The 19,608-nt window shown below is 38.2% G+C and overlaps 1 protein-coding gene across 1 annotated transcript; it reads right to left on the bottom strand.

The window, feature by feature from the left end:
- Positions 1-1,016: 1,016 nt before the first annotated feature.
- LOC116720404 (ectonucleoside triphosphate diphosphohydrolase 7-like) lies at positions 1,017-19,196 on the bottom strand. The gene is made up of 14 exons (XM_032563657.1): positions 19,028-19,196; positions 16,981-17,058; positions 16,706-16,888; positions 14,999-15,204; positions 12,604-12,754; positions 11,767-11,870; positions 11,561-11,620; positions 11,336-11,484; positions 11,080-11,246; positions 10,074-10,275; positions 9,182-9,301; positions 9,016-9,101; positions 5,493-5,654; positions 1,017-4,306 (listed from the first exon to the last, which is right to left on the bottom strand). The coding sequence occupies exons 2-14, from the start codon at positions 16,986-16,988 to the stop codon at positions 4,090-4,092; spliced, it is 1,815 nt and encodes a 604-aa protein (XP_032419548.1). The 5' UTR covers positions 16,989-17,058; positions 19,028-19,196; the 3' UTR covers positions 1,017-4,089.
- Positions 19,197-19,608: the final 412 nt, after the last annotated feature.

Below are 19,608 nucleotides of genomic sequence, written 5' to 3'. Positions count from 1 at the left end.
ACACCCTGCGACCTCTGTCTGTCAGTAACCAGTAATACAATATTCCAGTAACACATTGGACCTGCTAACACATTAACCCACCTTTATGTACAACTTGTTCATCAGTAAATAACCTTTAAGAAAATGGTTGAAAGGAAAAAAAAAAAGTGCCGTACAAATAGAAGCCTAATATTTTTTGTTCTTGTTTTATGTGAGTGTACTGCACACCTGTATAATGTATATTTTAATATTTATATGCAGCTGTTGTATTAAAGTATATTTTTAAAATAAAAATCTGGAGTTGGGTTTTTCCTTTGTGTTTAATTAAAGTCTGTATTACGTGTTAGAGTTTGAATTTAATTACTTTTTAGTGATAATTTGAGAAGCACCTGAATGTGGGATAAAAAAAAAAAATCCTTCTTGACTTGCTAATTTATTTTTAGGAGTTTCAATGTGTGAAACCGAGAGGTGAGAGTGATGAAGAAGAACTGCTTCATATTTCAGGAATCGGGATTAAAATATTCATCTGGTGCACAAGAGCGCAGCGGAGCACCACCTGCAGGTGTTGTGGGGTACTGCACCCGCCTAATATTTTAATTACAAATAGTAAAAATCGTTCCTCTAAGGCAATGTTTAGTTGTTTTGTTTTTTTAAATGTGGGACATAAAAAATATCTATTGGATAGTGGAACAGTCTTGGTTCTGCCCTTGAGGAGAAAAATAAATTATGTTATTGTTTCTTTTTATAGCAAGTGTGGGAAAAATAATATAATTTATTTCTGAGGGGAAAATATACAGATACAAATCCCGAATACTGTAGAATCCTTTAAAAAACAAACAAAAAAAAGCTATGTAGAATACATTATATTAAATAATTCTGTCATGACTAAATTTAAGACCTGTGATCAATGTTTTAATGATGAATTCAAAACATTTTATTGCTTACATTTTAGATAAATGAATGTAAAAAAATTTGATTTTTTTCTACAAAATCCAAATTATCCTGTGGAATAATTCAGCAAACACAGTAACACAACACGAGTTTCTCCTCTTTTTATTGGATTGGACCTGTTTAAATTCACATTTATGTTACCTCAATTAAAAACATTAAGAAAGAAACGCTTCCTCCTTACAGTCTGAAACGGCACAATGCGCAGTTGAGAATAAAGAGCGGTCCTTTGGGAGGAGGGAAAATGAAGAATGTTCTAGAAAAAACTTTGGGCTTTTCTGAGTTTGAAAAGTCAAAGATTTTAGAGAATTTGTTTTTTTAAATTTTTTGACTTTTGAATCTCAGAAAATTTCCAGTTTTTTCTCACAGATTTCTGAGAATAAAGAAGCAGATGAACCAGAAAATCCCCATCATGACGGCGTTGGACATAAAAAAAAAAAGACAACTCTCCCAAAACAAAGAGTCGGAGAAGATTACAGAACAGTTTCTGTTTCTCGCCGTCCTTTAGCCAAACACCGACTCTGGAACAACAGGATCATCATCTGGATGAATCATTCCCGCGTTTCCGAGAGGAAACAACCAGATTATTTCTAGATGGCAGAAGGAAAACGCCGTTCTCCCACTGTGTGGTCAACACATTACAGAACTTATCAGGAAGCGTTTCTGATTACATATTTACATCATCCATCAAGACAAGAAACACTCACTTTATATCAAAACACACACAAAATGCAGTCAATGTGGAGACTGGAGAAGAAAACATTCTTTCCTGAGGGTTAGGCTTGGTTTCCTTATTTAAACAAAACAAAATGTTGAAAGTGCTTCCTGTTGTGCCACAGACAAGTTACCTACCAAAAGCACCAGTTCACTGCAAAAACATAAAATATTACAAAGTTTTTCTGTCTAGTTTCTAGTGCAAATATCTTAGTACACTTGAAATAAGACTAAACTAACAAGTAACTTTTCAGCAAGTTATAGAAGTTTAAGTAAATAATTCCTTAAAATTGGAGCCAAAGTCATTATTCCATTGGCAGATTATTTCACTAATAAGACAGTTTTGCATTGTTATAAGTGAAATCTGCCAATAGAACAAGAATATATTTTGCTTCTGGAGTCAGACTTTGTTCTAAATGAAATGGAGGAAGAGGAGGAGGAAGATGGCTTTGAAAGGTCATTCAAGTATCAGGGGTCGTTTTGTTGCTGCAGGATTTCTTTCTTTCCAGGAAATCTGGTTTACGTTTTTTCTGCTGGAATGGAGGGAAATGAAACGGAGGTTGCAGACTGACGGCTGCAGCTGCTTCATTTGGCTTTCAGAAGAAAATCTGTTTGAAATCGTTGCATTGAAGGAATGATGATCACATTTCTTGGTCAAAATAAGACAACAGTAATACTGGTTAGAATAGCTCTGTCTTCCTAAATGGAAAATAAAATCCGTTTGTGACTGAACACAACATGACCGACCCTCGTTGACATTTTAACCAACTCTGGTGGTTAAAACTATAAAGACTATAAAGACAATGGTAAAAGAGTCAGAACTGAATCTGGTGAATGAATGAGCTGTGGTCAGAAGTTTACATACACCCAATACCAAGCATGAATGTCGTTCATTTTGGACTTTAGATGATTTATTTCAGCTGTTTACTGGTGACAGAATGATAAACAACCTCAACAACAATTGCAACTACTTTGAATTAATTGTCATTTTGTTTGAAAACTGGACACCATTAGTAGCCATTAAGAGGTTTCTATTGGACCACACTTCTTCTTATGAAGGTTCAAACTCATTAAATTGTGTCCAAACTTCAACCATTTTGTTGCTGATTTAAAATAAACTAGAGAAAGTTTTGCTTCTTTATTATTTAGTCAACCATGTGTAATGCACCAGTATGATGCTTCCAAATGTATTTATGCAAATTTGACCCAAAAGCTTACGTACTTTCTTTCTTCCATGACATCTTTTTATATTTTTTCCACAATAAAACTAAATTAAAAGACATTTAACTTTGATGGTTTTGGTCCTGGAGGACGGAATTCGTTTCAGCCAGCACCAGTTCATGGTCAGTCTGGATCGGATGAGTTAAAGTCTGGTCCAGCTGGTTGTTCCAACATAAAACTGACACCAAACATAAATCAGAACATATTTAGGAATGGATAAAACAGGTTAAGACAGAAAATCCACAAACTATAATTAAAAAGTGAACTAATTCAGATAAAATGAGCTCTACACTGCAAAAACACAAAGTATTTTTCGGTAGTTTCTAGTGCAAATACCTTAATATAATTGAAATAAAACGAAACTAACTCACAAGTAACTATTCAGCAACACACAGAAGCTTGTTTTAAGTAAATAATTCCTTAAAATTGGGAAAGAGATACTGAGTCCATTGGCAGATTACTTTACTTATAACAAAACAGTTTTGGCTTGTCATAAGTGAAATAATCTGCCAATAGAACAAGGACTTTACTTACCTAAATTCTTAGTTTTCAGCTCCTACATCTTGGTGAAAAGTTACTTGTAAGTTAGTTTTGTTTTATTTCAAGTGTATTAAGATATTTTGACTAGAAACTGCAAAAACACAAAATCTTACCAAGTATTTTGTCTACAATTTCTACCAAGAAGAGTGATCAAATGTGCAGCCATAATTACACCAGAAGCCTGTGGTGAATATAGAAACATGTTGTTTATCGCTAAAGAACATTTAACCAGTGGGAAGGTGTGTATATGTTTAAGCCTGTTTGAATAAGAGGAAAACAACAAAATCAAACATGTTCACTTAATTTCTTAAATTAATTAAAGACTAAAATGCAGACGAGAGGATGTAAACTTCTGACCAGAAATGTCTATCTTGTTAAGGAGTCATTACTACTGAGATTGTACCAAAACCAAGTTTATAAATACTTGTCCTGTTTTTGAAATGAATATGAGGATCAGAAAGAGGAAAAATCTCTAAAATGTGACTCTGATGCAGCCGTTCAGGTGATTCTGTTCATGCAGGAGAAAAAGTGAACCTGGACAACATCTGCACAGCTGCACAATCAAAAATCTGAATATCCAGGTGAGTTTGGTCTCTTGGCTCATTGGGTTTTGGGCAAACACCGTCCCGTCACATTTTCCTCGACACTCACACTGAGTTCAGAGCGCTGCGGCGCGCCGAGTCTCTCTCAGGGCAGCAGCGCCTCTCCCTCTTCGACCCAGAGGAGATCCAGCGCCTCCACCTGCCGCAGCTCCCGCTGGTGGATCCTCCGCAGGCGCAGGATGTAGAGCAGGATGGCCAGAACCACCACCAGGAGGCAGAGCGAGAACAGGTGGTGGTTGTAGACGAACGAGGGCCGCAGCCAGCCGGGGTGGCCCTGCCGCAGCGACTCCTGCTGCAGATCCCTGCACAGACATATCCATACTGAAATATCCATACCTTGATCGATTCTCAAATCTAAGTATCAAGACTTTCAATACTTCAGTCATTTGAGATAATGTGAGAACTACTTTTTCTTCCGCCTGGTAAGTGTGTAATGTGTAAGGATGTAAAGCCCAAGCTCAGTTCTTAATAATTAAACAAGGATTTATTTTAGTAGGGTTATTACTTTACACATTTTATTTTAGTTTGCAACATTTTCACATATTTTGTATGACCTTCTGCTGTTGTTAAGATAGCGTAGCTGTAGCAAATGAGGCTGCTATCTGAGTTTAAAATAAACACATCAGAGTGATGCGCTATGTTGTTTTTGAATTTAGGACTAACGATTCCTCAAATGATTCTAGTACCTCCATTATTAAAATTATCTGCCTTGAAGCTTCATTGAATTATGTTTTATTATTTAACGCAACATGTTCCAGCCTGGTGTTTAATTATGTTGCGCAGCGCTCTCACTTCCACCTCTGGGTTGTTGCTAAGTGCTAACAGCATAACGTCCAATTTTACAGTTTGTTCGGTGGGGATTTAATGGATTGATGATAATGTCCAAGTTTTTATCATTTTTTGGGGATCAATAAACATCCATAAACTAAAAACTGGTTTATAGACATTTTTTATAGGTGTCTTAGTGAGTCTGCTGCTTCATTATTAAATTTAATATAATTTCATAGTTTTTGCATAATTTTTGTCCAGGTTAACTTAAAAAGTGAGTCGTTGTTGTTATAGGTTAATTCTCTATGCAACAGAAAAGTAAAAAAAACAAAGTAAAAAAGATGCGCAAATATAAAAATTGGGCTGATGTTGATATCCGATATTAATACTGCTGTTATGGTAGAATTTCCCAATATTTTACTTTTTAAAATGTTTTATTTGATTACTCGATTAATCAAAAGAATAATCAATAGAATACTCAATAACTAAAATAATCGCTTACAACAGCCCTATTCGAACTACAGCTTATTTTTTTTTATTTGACAGAAAATGTAAGCGTTTTTGCACAAAGTATCGGTATCGGATCGTTATCGTCAATACCAGCTTCAATTTTATTCAGTATTGGATCGGAAAGGGGTTCAGCGGTATCGAACAAACAGACAGATGTGAAGAGACGGCCTGCATCCGCTGTAACGAAGGCAGCAGCTCCCACTTATCTACCTGAGAGGCAGGAAGCGCGTCTTGAACAAGATGGCCCCCAGAGTCCACTGCACCTCCTTGTCGTAAACGAGCTGCGCCGTTTTCAGGCTGGCGTAGTCGGAGGGGAAACGGAAACCGGAGTGCAGGACTTCATACATCCAGGCTGACTTGAAGCACTGATACCTGAGGAAGAGGAGGAGAGCAGAACCACAACTGTAAAGTCAAACCTGGGTTTTAACATCGTTAGGTTTTACATTACAGTGATCCCTCGTTTATCGCGGGGGTTACGTTCCGAAAATGACCCGCGATAAGTGAAATCCGCGAAATAGAAAACTTTTTTTTTTTTTTTTTTTTTTTTACAATTAGCAACTATTACATGTATACAAATACAGTGACTCACGTGTAGGCCGTTTCACTGCTCTTCAGACTGGGGCGCTGCATCCTGACTGCGCTCTGCAGTGTTCTCTTCTTCTGAAGCCCGCGGTGCAGGTGTGTTTGTTCGGGAGAAGAACATAGTGATAGGCAGCTGTTGTCGCTCTTTTTTCTTCTTTGCAAAAAGATCCTTGTAGACCGACATGCCACCATCGATTATGTTGGAGAACTGTAATGAACGGCTCATCAAAGGGTCCCATTCCTCAGCTACTCGCTTAAGTTCAGTGGCCATTCGCACCATGGTTGCTAAGCGACCAAGCGTTAGTCCTTCCTCCTCATCTCTCGTGTCCTCTTCTCCCTCTTCTCTTTCATCGTCGCTTTGTGGCTTTGTCATTTCTGCCAGCTCTGCATCGGTCAGCGGCTGTGCGTCTCCATCAATCAGGGCGTTTATGTCATCCGGACTCATGTCATTAAAGCCGTCTCCTCCAATCTGTTTAGCCAGATTCACAGCTGTTTCTACGGCAGATTGGTGGACCTCGTCAAGCGAGCCTCCGGTTGCGTTTTGCACTGCCTCTAGCCATAGTTTTTTCCAGCAGGCCTTCAGAGTTTCCGTTTTCATTTCCTGAATGGCCCTCTGAATGTTTTGGAGACACAATGCGATGGTGTATCCACGCCAGTAGTCCTTCAGTGAGAAATCTTGATCCGAGTCCATAGCGTCAACAAGATGTTGCAGGGTGTTGCGCGTATAGAGAGCCTTGAAAGCACGGATGACTCCTTGGTCCATGGGCTGAATCAGGGATGTAGTGTTTGGCGGCAGAAATTCGATTTGCACACCATCATATGCCAAATCATTACCGTGACCTCCGGCGTTGTCAAGGAGCAGAAGCACTTTAAAGTCCAGTCCCTTTCCTCTCAAATAACACTTGACCTCCGGGATGAAACAGTTTTTGAACCAATCCAGATTGAGCGCTTTTGTCATCCAAGCCTTTGCATTGTACATCCAGTAAACAGGCAAATCATCCTTATTTTTGTTTTTCAGCGCCCTGGGATTTTTAGACCTGTAAATCAGCCCCGGTTTAATCATGAAACCTGCGGCATTTCCGCACATAGCCAGGGTCAAACGGTCTTTGTGAACTTTAAATCCTGGGGCTTTGGCTTCTTCCTGCATGATGAAGGTGCGGGAGGGCATTCGTTTCCAAAATAAGGCAGTCTCATCCATGTTAAAAACTTGTTCGGGCTTATATCCCCCCTCCTCAATGATCGCCTTGAATTTATTGTTCACGAAGGCTTCTGCCTCAGCGGTATCCGCAGACGCCATCTCACCGTGCAGACAAACATTTTTAAGTCCAAAGCGTTTCTTAAACTTTTCAAACCAGCCCTTGCTTGCATTAAATGCGCTTGGCACTTTGTCAGCAGCACTTGCTGAGGGCCCGGCATCCTCTCCCTCTTCCCCGTCACTGACAGCAAAGTTTTCATACAGCATTCTCGCTTTTGTGCAGATAACGTTTGTATCCAGGGTTATGTTTTTTTTCCTGCAGTCATTAATCCACAGAGCTAATGCCGTCTCCATCCGTACCATGGTCTTGTTGCGGACAGTTACAACCCTTTTTGCATTCGTATTAAAATTGACTGCTGCTGTCGTCCTTATGTTTTTTTCATCCTTCTTTATGTAACGAACGGAAGATTCATTGATTCCGTAATGGCGAGCAACGGCTGCATAGCTTTTACCTTCCCTTAGCATGTCCAGAAGTTTAACTTTATCTGAGATAGGTAGCATCTTCCGCCGTTTGGTCCCATCCGCAGGTGCTTTTGTCGGTCCAGGCCGTTTCGTCGACATTATGGGTTTAGGAGATGTTCGAAATTACAAGATAATTTTAACTTTGCCAAGCTGTTTTACGTACGTACACAACTGCACGAGACGACAAAATGATAGCACAATTCGTAGCATGTTTTGATACAAGAAGCGGGAGTGAGTTTTTAGCGAATCAGAATGCAGAGCACAATGCAAAAAAAAAAAAAAAAAAAAATGCATTATGAAAATCCGCGAAATAGCGAATCCGCGATAAGTGAACCGCGAAGTGGCGAGGGATCACTGTATAATTTAATTTTATTTTGTTTTGACTTTTTATTTGTCTAATTCAGTTTGTTTTATTTAGTTTTTAGAGTGTGTTTTTTACTTTTTATTAGTTACATATTGTTTAGTTTTAGTTTTAGTTGTTAGTAATAGCAGTAGTTTTAGTTTTTACATACTCTAGTTAATTTGTGGGTGCAAAATTCAGTAAGGTCGAAGTATTGTGATTATGTTTACAAAGACTGGGTTTTGAATACTCAACAGAAGATACTTTCAAAAAATATTTTTAATTATTGTTGAACAACCAACTGACCGGTGTTTCTTTCTTCCAACTGTTTGCCGACTAGCGTAAGCGCCACCAGGAGGAGCATCGAGTGCCAGAATTTGCCAACAGCTGAGTTAAACTGATTGTGTGTGAAAAAAAAAATCTATTTCACATCAGTTCGAAAGACTGTTAAAAACATTAATAAACACAAAACAAAGAATATTATACTCAATTCTACCTTTAATTTCAGTATCTTTTAGTTAGTTTTAGAAACGCACAATACAGTTACAGTTATAGTTTTTTCCCATTAATCACCATTTTTATTTATTTCAGTTAACAAAAATGTTTTCTAAATTTCAGTTTTTGTTATTTGGTTAGTTTTATTTAATCATAATAATCTTGGTTCAAACCTGGAGCCCAGGATGTTGATGTTCAACGGTTAGGAAGAGTTTGGACTTGTTGCTAAACTTTATACCAAAGTGCAATGCTAATCTAAAAAATGTTTACTAAGCCGCACGGTAACCCAGCTCTCACCAACGATCACGCTCATGTAGGCGCTGCCCACATCCTGCCCCACAAAAGCTTAAGATTGCCAGTTTGCTGCAGCTGCGCAGCCTAACGTCACTGGTGGCCATGCTAATTAGCATTAGCATTCATCCCATGTTGGGTTTGGACCAACACGGGATGGTGTTGGTCCAAAACCCAATTCTTGACAGTTCTGAACTGTTTTTTAAGGTTTCAGTGTTTTGTTTTCCCAGTGTAACAAAGATTAATAACATCAGAGCGAAAACGTGACAGAAAACACGCTGACAGATGAGACTGAGTCAGCTGCTTACTTCAGCCTGCTGATGTCTGCCTGCTGGGAGAAAAGCTGATTGTCGAGACGCTGTTTCAAGGTTGACCACTTGGTGGTGCAGTACTCCTGTTAAAAAGAATAAAAATAGATATTCAGCCAAATAATCCAATGTACTCCTTGATTATTTAGCTTGTGTGTTTCAGTACCTTTGCAGCCTGAGCGTATTTGTCGCTGTTATACTGTCCGCCGATCCTCAGCACGTCCTCCATGCAGTAGAAGAACTCAGAGAAACCGTAAAACTCACTGTTGCTGAAGTTGATGGGAGCCTGCAGAGCAAAGTGCTAACAGTTAGCCACCGGGTATTTCTGCTCCAGGAACAGATCAGAACAGACTGCTCAGTGAGAGGAAAGAAACACGAACTGAGGGATCTTTAACAGATTGTATGCATATTTTTCATCTTAAAATTTCACATTTTCCCAAAAAGCAACAAAAAAGTCACAATTTTTCCATAAATTTATGAGAATACTTTTAGACAGATCGATCTTCAGACAGTACTATCGTAAATACAGTCTGTATATATAAATATTTTGCCACAAAATTTCAGAAAAAAATAATTAAACCAGCCTTTATACTTTTCCAAACCTTGAGTAAAAATCCTGCATTAAAGGATATTGTGGATTTTCCAGGCACAAATTTCCAATCTATGGCACAACCAAGTAATTGTTACCTTCACTTGTTATAATATGACTTAAAAGAATTGTTACTTTGCAAATTGACGGTTTAGAGACGGGCCACTGTCTCTGCAAAGAGACGTTGGCCTGATTTGCTAATTGCTGCTGCCGCTAGTCTGAAGGATCAGAAGGTGCAGTGGAGGGATGGACTGTGAGGCGGAAACCCAGCTGGAGACTTGAGGAAAAATTCAGCATTTCTACAAACAGTGGTTCCCATGGGAGATTAAAGGATTTCTCAAACATGCATAAAAAATTTTTAACATAATGTAAAGCTCAAAAAATGTCGATTTTACATTACACTGTCCCTTTAACGTCTCACAACCCAAACACACAAATGTTATGTGCTGTATACATTGAACAGTAGTACCTGGTAGATCCCCTGTGGAGACATGGTGCCGTTGTGGAGGCCCAGGAAGGGTCGTACAGCCTCCTGACACCGACTCCAGTCCCCCCGGCCCCGCAGGTACACGGTGTGGTTGCCCCGGGTGATGGTATCAGACATGCTAACTGGAAGACAGGGGTCCAGGTAGGGCTTCTCCTCACTCAGGCCCGTCTCTGTGGTCAGAAACCTGAACAGGAACATGGAAGCATTACCTGACCTGGAAGCTGAATATTTCAGAAACAAAAGAGAAGCTATTATCTAAAGAAGATTACAGCTTTCTTTATTACAATGAAAATCAAGTTCAAAATCTAAGCATAGTGATTAACTCAGACCTGAACCTTCAGAGCCACATAAAGACAGTTACAAAGTCGGCCTTCTATATCCTGCAGAACATTTCCAGGATTAAAGAACTAATGTCTCAGCAAGATCTAGAGAAACTCATCCGACCGTTTATATTTAAACGCATTAATTACTGCAACAACGTCTTCTCAGGTCTGCCTAACAAATCAATCCTTCAGCTGCAGCTGACCCAGAGCCCTGCTGCCTGTGTCCTGACTAAAACCAGGAAGATGAAGCATAAATAACTTTTGCTTGTTTATAAATCACTAAATGATTTAGCACCAAAAACCACTCACTTCTGGGTCTAATCTGCTCTATGGGGTGTAGAGCAGATTAGACCCAGAAGTGAGTGGTATTTTGGTAATCTGCTCTACACCCCATAGAGCAGATTATAGGGTGTAGAACCAAACATGAAGAAGCAGAATTCAGTTTTTATCCTCTTCTAATGTGGAACAAACTTCCAGAAAACAGCAGAACTGCTGAAACACTAAATTTTCTTGAAGCAAGGCTAAAAACTAGCTCATTTAATGGAAGGTGAAGTAAAGGCAACTCCTCAGTGATTTCCTGCTCTCTTAACATTGATACTATTTTTATCAAACAGCACAAAGGAAGTTTCTTTGTGGTAACAAATAAACACCTTTTTGTCTCTCACCTGTTTTTGGAAATTGTGCTGTTGGCCAGCTGGTCCTCGTAGCGCTGCCTGGCCATGTTGCCTCCGAAGCCCAGGAATGTGGTGACATAAACTCTGTAAACATGCTGCGTTTGCTCAACATCGCAGCCGAGGTTAAACTCAGCGAGAACGCTCTTTCCTGCCTCCTCCTGGAAAACACGGGGAGTGTCAAACTGAATCACAGGACACAGGACACAAACGTCTGGGTTGGACCGGTCCAGCTTCTGCTTTTCCTTACTTCTTGTGGCGAGCTGAAGGTGATGGCACCGGGCACCTCATAGGCGATCTGAAGCGAGGCTCCGCCCATATCCATGATGCCCACTGTTCGGCGCCTGCTGATTGGCGGCTGGTTTTCCGACCCAGTTGTCACCTCAACTGTTGCATCCTCTGATTGAAAGAAGATTTTTAGATTTTTATAAAAATCAATCATCTCCATCTGATTACATTAATATCTCCAACTCACCCTCATCAGGATGATCAAAACGACCAAGGACAAAATTAATGCCAATCCAGGCGTACACTCCTAATGTCGTCAAGGCGACAGGAATATGTCATCATCATGATGAGAAAAATAAAACACAGTTAGGGAATACACAGAAGTTTACAGAGCAACATGTACCTTCAACTGTTTCTCTGTCTGCTAAGATGTGAACAAACATGGCACCGTACCTTCCTGTTTCCCAGAGATGACCTCAGCGTGTGAACGGGAAAACAGGAAGTCAAACTCCAGAGGAACGTCCATGACTAGATCCTCCAAGATGGCCGCCTGCTGGCTACACATGGAAAGGCACAGCGTTGGATTAAACACTGACGGTTCCAAGAGATGGAATATTAGCAAATAAAGATAGTAAGAAAACAGATTTTTGTTATAAACTAAGTGCTGGCTGAACCGATTATTTGTTTTAATCGTGATTAATCAATTGTTGAAATAATTGTCAACTAATTTAGTAGTCGATTAATTGTTAACTGGAGTACACTGAGTCTATTTGCTGAAAGAACAACACACTCAGAGCAGCAATCAAGCCAAAACTGAACAAAATATATTATATTTTTTTTATTATCAAAATATATCCATGTTTGGAAACCTACTGAAAAATGTGTTAAACCCAAAACTCCTCAGTTTTAACTTCATCTGGTTCAAAATCTGTTAAAAAAATCTCCTGCTAAGAACCTTTTACAAACCAATTATTAATTGAAAAAACAAACAGATCAGCCTTACACTGTACTGATGTTAAGTCAAGCAGAACAAAATCAGCTTTTCACATGTGAATGGTAGAAGTATTGTTTTGTTGCAGATGCATCCATTCCTATAAATGATCAAATGTGAACTAAAGAAATATTTTATTACATTTTAGGCAGTAAGCCTTTTACTTTCCTAACTAGGAACCCTTTCTTTATACAAACACAGTAAATTTTTTTGCATATCACAAACTGTATTTTAAATATTTTTACTTATTTATTCAGTTATCTAGGTCTGGTCTGATCAGCAATCGTCACTCTCTCTACCTGTCAGGCAGCAGCCGCATGCCAGCAGTGCAGAGGATGTAGAGCGGCGTCTCTTTATGTTTGCTTTTTGGGACGTGAGCAGCAGCAAAGCTGAGGAGAGGCTCCAGGTAGTCACTGGCTTTTGATGGTGTGTTTGCCAGAGTGGAAATACCTGAGGGAGGAAAAAAAACACGCATTTTAAAACAACAACAACAAAAAAACATCTAAATTCTAAATTGTTCATTATTTTGTGTGCTCTTTGTATCTCAAGGTTTCCCCCAGAAAACTTGCTAAGCCCGGCAGTCGTTCATTCAGAGATCCGCCGTGTTTTTAAGTTAAAAAATGTTTAAAGTTGACGGAAAACTTTGAAAGGCTTGTAATACACTGGGGTAAACCCTGGATGTTATACTTCTAATTGCACTGACTGAACCAATAAAAGTTGTGGGGTTTTTTGTTGTTTTTTTTTTCATGTTGGACCAGCTTGTGAAGATATTTGTCATGGTTTCAGTTTTTCTGTGTATTAATTTTGAGTTTCCTCTGTTTCTGAGTCTCCGTGAGGTCCTGTCTCCCCTTGATTAGTTCCCAGGTGTGTCTCGTTCCCTGATTACCTCCTGTGTATTTAGTGTCACCTGTGTTTCTGTGTCTTTGTCGGGTCTTTGTCGTGTGTCAAGCCAGTCGTCTCAGTTGTTGTCCTGTCTGCGTTACTCTTCGTCCATTCGTATGCCTTGTGCTACCTGTGATGAGCCCTGGATTCAGCTCAGCAGTGCTGCCTCGGTTTTTGGACTGTTCTATGTGATTTTGATCATTAAATCATCACTCATTAAATCATTTGATCATTAAATCATCACATTCACCTGGGTCTACAGCGTCTGCCTCACCACCTCTACATTGCACTTCCTGACAATGTTGGTGTATTTAAATTCTAGAGCAGTTATCAAAAACTTTGTTATTCAGGTCATTTTATGTCTGTGTTTAAAAAAAAAAGAAACATGTTAAGTAGAGAAACACTGATTATACAATTTCCTGGCCGATTGCTGGTTACAGATCTTTAAAAAGCCTGACCTGCCGATTCCGATTTTAGCCAATACTGATTTTTTTTATGGTCTGAAATCCATAGATCTTCCTCCCCCTATCCGAATGCATTTGTCTGAAATGCTGCTAAATATAGCAAGCAAGTGGCAGAGTTTTCAACAGTTGGGTGACAATTGCTAGCTGAAAACGTGCAGACATGATCTGGTAGGCCGACCTGTCAGTCAAACTTTCCTCACCAGAGGAAAAGAGGACAGAGGTTGATGTTTAGACCTTTGCACAGGTAGATAACATCGGTGGATAAGTTCAGCTTCACATGTAAACCGGCCTCCAAAAACGCCAATAAACCGGCAGGCCGATAAATTGGTGCACCTCTAGCTCTAAGTCAGTTCAGAACTGTTTTTCAGTGAATCGGTATCAGCTGATACTAGACCTCAGATACACAGCACTGGAAAAAATTAAGAGACCACTTAAAATTATCACTTTCTCTGATTTTACTTTTTATAGGTTTATGTTTAAGTAAAATTAAGCTTGTTCTTTTATTCTATGAACATAAATTTAGTATTCATTTGCAGAAAATGAGAAATGGTCAAAATAACAAAAAAGATACAACACTTTCAGACCTCAAATAATGCAAAGAAAACAAGTTGATATTCATTTGGAAACAATAAAACTAATGTTTTAACTCAAGAGTTCAGAAATCAGTATTTGGTGGAAAAACCAGGAGGTTTTCAATGGGGTTCAGTGCAGTGGGTTCTGAATTTTTACCAGATCTGTATGTATCGGTATTAGAAGTGGAAAAAGTGGATCGGTGCATCTCTAGTGCATTCAGGAGTTCTCAAGATCAAAGTCAGACTTTGTTTCTTTAGCCTGGTCATTTTGTGATCTAGTAGGAAATATGCCTTTTCTACTTTAATATAACTTGTGAAGTGTACTTTGTATGTATATTTCTTTAATAGAAGAATCTCTTCCTTATTAACGGCAGCAGCACTTTAAATTTGACAGATATTGTTCTTTCTTATCTGTGCTAGCTTTGTCCTCTGCTAACTGTAGTGGACGCCTTTGGATGCTGTGCAACCAGACAGAATGTTTCACCTTGTTTTTTTTTTTTAGTTTTAGATGACAACAAAATTGTACAGCTTTATTCAGAACTTGATGTCCAGATAGAGATAAAGTGTGACACAGCCTGTAGCTGCAACAACTGTGGATAAAATAAATTAATCCCTCAGTTGGCACTGAAACACTCGGACAAAAACAGATAATCCTAGTGTTGTGGATTGATGCACAACTCTATTCTAATCTGGTACAGATTCAAATCAGAAACTTTTACAATCAAACACAAGAGACAATAAGGAAGGAAGTAAAGTATGGAAGTAATGAAGCTCACCAGGTTTAATCTTTTTGACAACAGGTTTACTGCCGCTGTCCCTCATCTGCCTGATGTCCAGCAGGGTGTGGGGGTTCCCGTTGTGTGGGGGCCAGTAGTACACAAACACCCTGGACCCGCTGCTGCCGCAGTCCACCACAATCCCATAATTCAGAGCAGAGTTGAGGATATCAGTGGCCTCCATGGACTCTTCAAGGGAAAGGTACCTGAAGGAAAAGCCAAACATGATGAGACATTCACACACTGCAAAAACACAACATTTTGCCAAGTATTTTTGGTCTAGCTTCTAGTGCAAATATTTTATTACACTTGAAATGAGACAAACTAACTTAAAAGTTAAGTTTCAGCAAGATAGAGACTTATTTTAAGTTAATAATTCCTTAATATTGATGAAAAAGTCCTTAACTTATAACAAAACTTAAATTAAGTTAACTCATAACATGGGGAAATGACTCGTTATAAGTTAAATAATCTGCCAATGGAACTAGAACTTTTTCATCGGTATTAGGAAATTATTTACTTAAACTAAGCTCCTATATGTTGCTAAAAAGTTACTTGTAAGTTAGTGTTGCCGTATTTTAAGTTTACTAAGATATTTGCACAAGAAACTAGACCAAAAATACTTGGTAAGATTTTGTGTTTTGCAGTGCAGACATTATATCTATTTTAGGGCTGAAACTAACAATTATTTTGGTAAATCGACTATTTTGACAATCTAATGAAAAAGAACAATAGATTTCTTATTCACCGATTAGACTTTTTAAATTCAGTATTAGAAGTACATTAAAAGATTCAAAAAAATTAATAATTGAATTCCTTTCTAAATCAGAACATGAAAATGTCATTGCCTTAAATGCAATAGCAGCACTCCTTTAATGAAAGCTTGATCATTTGTAGCAAAGGATGCATCTGCAGCTAAAAATACTAACATTATGTGAAAAGTTCAGCCTTTTCTGCTTGACTGACCATCAACAGCATCAGTTGATTATTTTTTAGATTAACTGATTAATAATTGGATAGGAAAAAGTGCTTAATAGGAGATTATTTTGTTTTTACAGAATGTGAACCAGGTGAAGTTAAGATTATGCTACTTGAGGAGTTCTGGGTTTTTTATTAATCTTCAATGCAAAATTGATATATTTGTTATGTAGTGTTGGCTTAATTACTGCTCTGCGGTTTTTGTTCTTTAAGCAAATTGCCTTTTTTTAAGTCTGCAAACTCCAGTTAATTAATTAATTAATAAATTGGTTGATGATTATTTCAATAATCCACTCATCACAATTGATTAAATTAATTGTTTCAGTCCAAGTGTATTTCAACTCCTTCTGAAGTCCAGTTACTCAACGTCGATGTGAATGTTTCTTTTCTGAACATTCTGTACAAGGTGTGAGAAAACAGCAGATGGGAAACATCTGAGGTACTGGAAGTAATCTATTTATGTAGAATGATGAGAAACAAACAGATGCTTCTGCTTTTTATCGCCACTCAAACAGTCTGATAAACTAACAAAACTTAAAGTCTCTCACTCTGCAGCTGCACATTTATACTAGAAAAGCCTAAATAGCATGGAACATGTAGAGCTACTGCTTTCAGACAAATACAGATTTCTGAAACCACTCAAAAGCTAAAATTTTCTACCAAGAGCAGAACTCAAAGGCAGCATTTTTTCAGTTCCCTCATCTCCTTAATTCCACATTTTCCACTCACTTGTTGACTCGGGCCCCTGGCCGGCGCTGGGGGCCCCACAGCTGCCTCTGGTAGGTCGCCAGCAGGAGAACGGAGGTAATGAACAGCAGCAGCAGGAAGAGAAGCCTCTGCTTGGTAGCACAGTTCAGAGACAGCAAGGACACGCTGCAGTACCAGGAGGCTGGCAAGCAGGACAGCGTGATCCTGCAGAAACGGAAAGCAACAAAAACTGAGCTTCAGCCGAATTAAAAAAGTAAAATATAAACGCCACATCTCAAAACTTATTAGTTTATTACCTTGCCATGTGTCCCAGTGAGGTGAAGCACAAGGTGTCACAATCGTCACCTCATGGTGGCTGCAGTTGGACTGGGATCCTGTTGAGGAAAGAAAAGCAAGACTCAACTAAGAAAGTATTAATCTCATGAAGTTTAATCTGAATGCAAATAGATAGAAAACAGACAAAAAAGCCAGAACTTTTTGTTATGTTCACTTTGTTATGAAATCTTGTTCAGCACTGAGTCATGCCATTTAGATTTCCTTCACACATGTAAACCAACCTGACCAGAGCCTGTTAGACATGTTAGCTATGTCTACAGAAGTGTTTGTCAACCCTGGTCTTTAAGGCACACTACAATGCATGTTTTAGGCTGCAATCAGGTGTGTTAAAGCAGGCAAACATCTAAATCATGCAGGTCAGTCTGCCTGAGGACCAGAGATGGAAAACACTCTTCTCCATAGCCTGTGGCAAACGGTATAATTTCTTCCTTGTTCCACTCTCCTATTAAGCCAGGTGCATGACTAATAGTTATCCTATTGGTTTTTTCTCTGATTAATTCTCCCAGTTTAAATGGGAAGATGTTCAAACGCTGTTTTAGTCGAATACAATAGTCTCTCATTAATCCCACTAAACTTACACCACTGAAAATAAACATATAAAACCAATTTAAAACAACTGTATATTAATGATGTATTGAAGATAAAATAAAACTTTAATTAAATAGAAACTTGAACATCTGGGAGATTTTTTTAATGAAGAATAAATAAATACAGAATATGTTGATCAACTTTCTCCTTGAACTTTCTGCTGTGCTTCTTGGTCTTCAAGATGCTATTTACGCATTAATGTTCTCAAACAAACCTCTGAGAGCTGGATTTATACAGATATTCATGTACAGATTTAATCTATTTAGGTGATTTCTGATGGCCACTGGAATATTTCTTTTCAAATTTACATCACGCTTTTTACTTAAGATTTGAAACACGTGTATCTTATAATAGTAAATGATAGTAAATCTTAAGTATTTAGTAAGTATAAGTATAATAGTAAAAAATGTTACCTAACAAAACGTAGAGTTGAAGGGTTATGAATAATTTTATTTTTAAACTTTTTATTCAGATTTTCCAGTGCATGTCACATCTCACACATCTTACAGGTTACATGTAGAAATTCACATGTTATGTTCTAAAAAAGGGCTTTGTTTATCCAAGGTCTTAAAGAAAAGACAAGAAAAAAACAATAGTAATAGTAAAAATAGATTTAAAATTTTTTTAAAAATAAATAAAAATACAAAGAGGAATCTCCCATTCATTAATCGTAATTTCCATCAGTTGTGGTTTGAAATGAATGTTTGAATTGAGGACCATTTTTCTATAAAGATATCACTTTTCATCTGAAGTTTTGCCGTAATTTGTTCCATATGATAAACCTCCCTCACTCTATTCTTCCATTGGGAAATCGCTGGGGGCTGAGGCTTCAGCCATGAGACCGTAATCATTTTCTTTGCGAGGACAAGTAAGATCTTCAAGATGTAAGTCTTACTGTGATCTTGGATTTTATGAATACATTTTAAAGTACAGTATAGACATACCTGACTGAACAAAGTACATTCTGGACTGTGACACGTTTCCCTTATTAGTCAAATCAAATCAATTAGCGCAGGGAAATGTTTTATTAGTTTAAAGTTGAGATACTAACTGTTCAATGCTCTATCTCTAACAAAATCAGGTTATTAACTCCCAAAATAAGCTATATGCGTACTGCCAGTAATTTCTGTTTGTGTTAGCGCAGCATGGCTTTCTTAGAGTGTTGCTATTCTAGTATTAGCTCTGCTCATAAAGACGCCTTATATCGTGATTACTAATCTACAACTGTTGCATAAAGACAAAACAGGTGTCAGTCAAAACGGATTGAAGCCTTTAAAGGGAGAAAGTAGAACTTATTCACTCTGTTATACTTGTACAGCTTTATAAACTGAATAACATCCCTGCCGGCTAGCAGTGCGTTTATAAACAACTGTTGTGAACGGTGTCTATATGCTATCGGTAACCGTGGTATTAACCTACCTAAAGGAGCCTCCTCTTGCCAATGACAGTCAATTCCAGCAATAAAATATGCCGCATGTTCCAGAATGGGATTACAAAAGGTAAAATTCAACCCTCTTCCTTCTCGGAGATGGTTTTAAAGGAACACGACGAAGAGAGGAGGAGGAAATGACCGAAATGACCCGTTGGCTACGTCATCCAATCCTTGTGGTGCCTTCAGGTACTGCAGTAATATTCAGACCTGAGGATATGAAAGGATTATTTTTACTGTATTTCGGTGTACTGTTTTTGTTAAAGTATTTTATTATATAATTTTCATATAATGTTATATTTATGTTTTTAACTGTGGGATTTTTAGCTGTGGATTTGTCTGTGTTTTGGTCGGCAATCGATATAACTCACGATTTCTCTTGGTCCCTAAACTACACACGTTATTAAAGGGATAGATCCTAATTTTTGGAGTGAGACTCTGCTAAAAGGTTATAAGCAGATATCCTATCTGCTGTAGATAACTCTCTTAAGATCATCAATACGTGTAAGTGCAGATTAGTTGATCACAGATGCTAAAGCTAATGGCTAGTCAGCAAGAAGCCCAAGGCCAA

This window comes from Xiphophorus hellerii, chromosome 5 (assembly GCF_003331165.1).
Source record: "Xiphophorus hellerii strain 12219 chromosome 5, Xiphophorus_hellerii-4.1, whole genome shotgun sequence".
Classification (NCBI taxonomy): Eukaryota; Metazoa; Chordata; class Actinopteri; order Cyprinodontiformes; family Poeciliidae; genus Xiphophorus; species Xiphophorus hellerii.
Note: the sequence above shows the minus strand (reverse complement) of the source record. Positions and strands in the feature narration are given on the sequence as shown.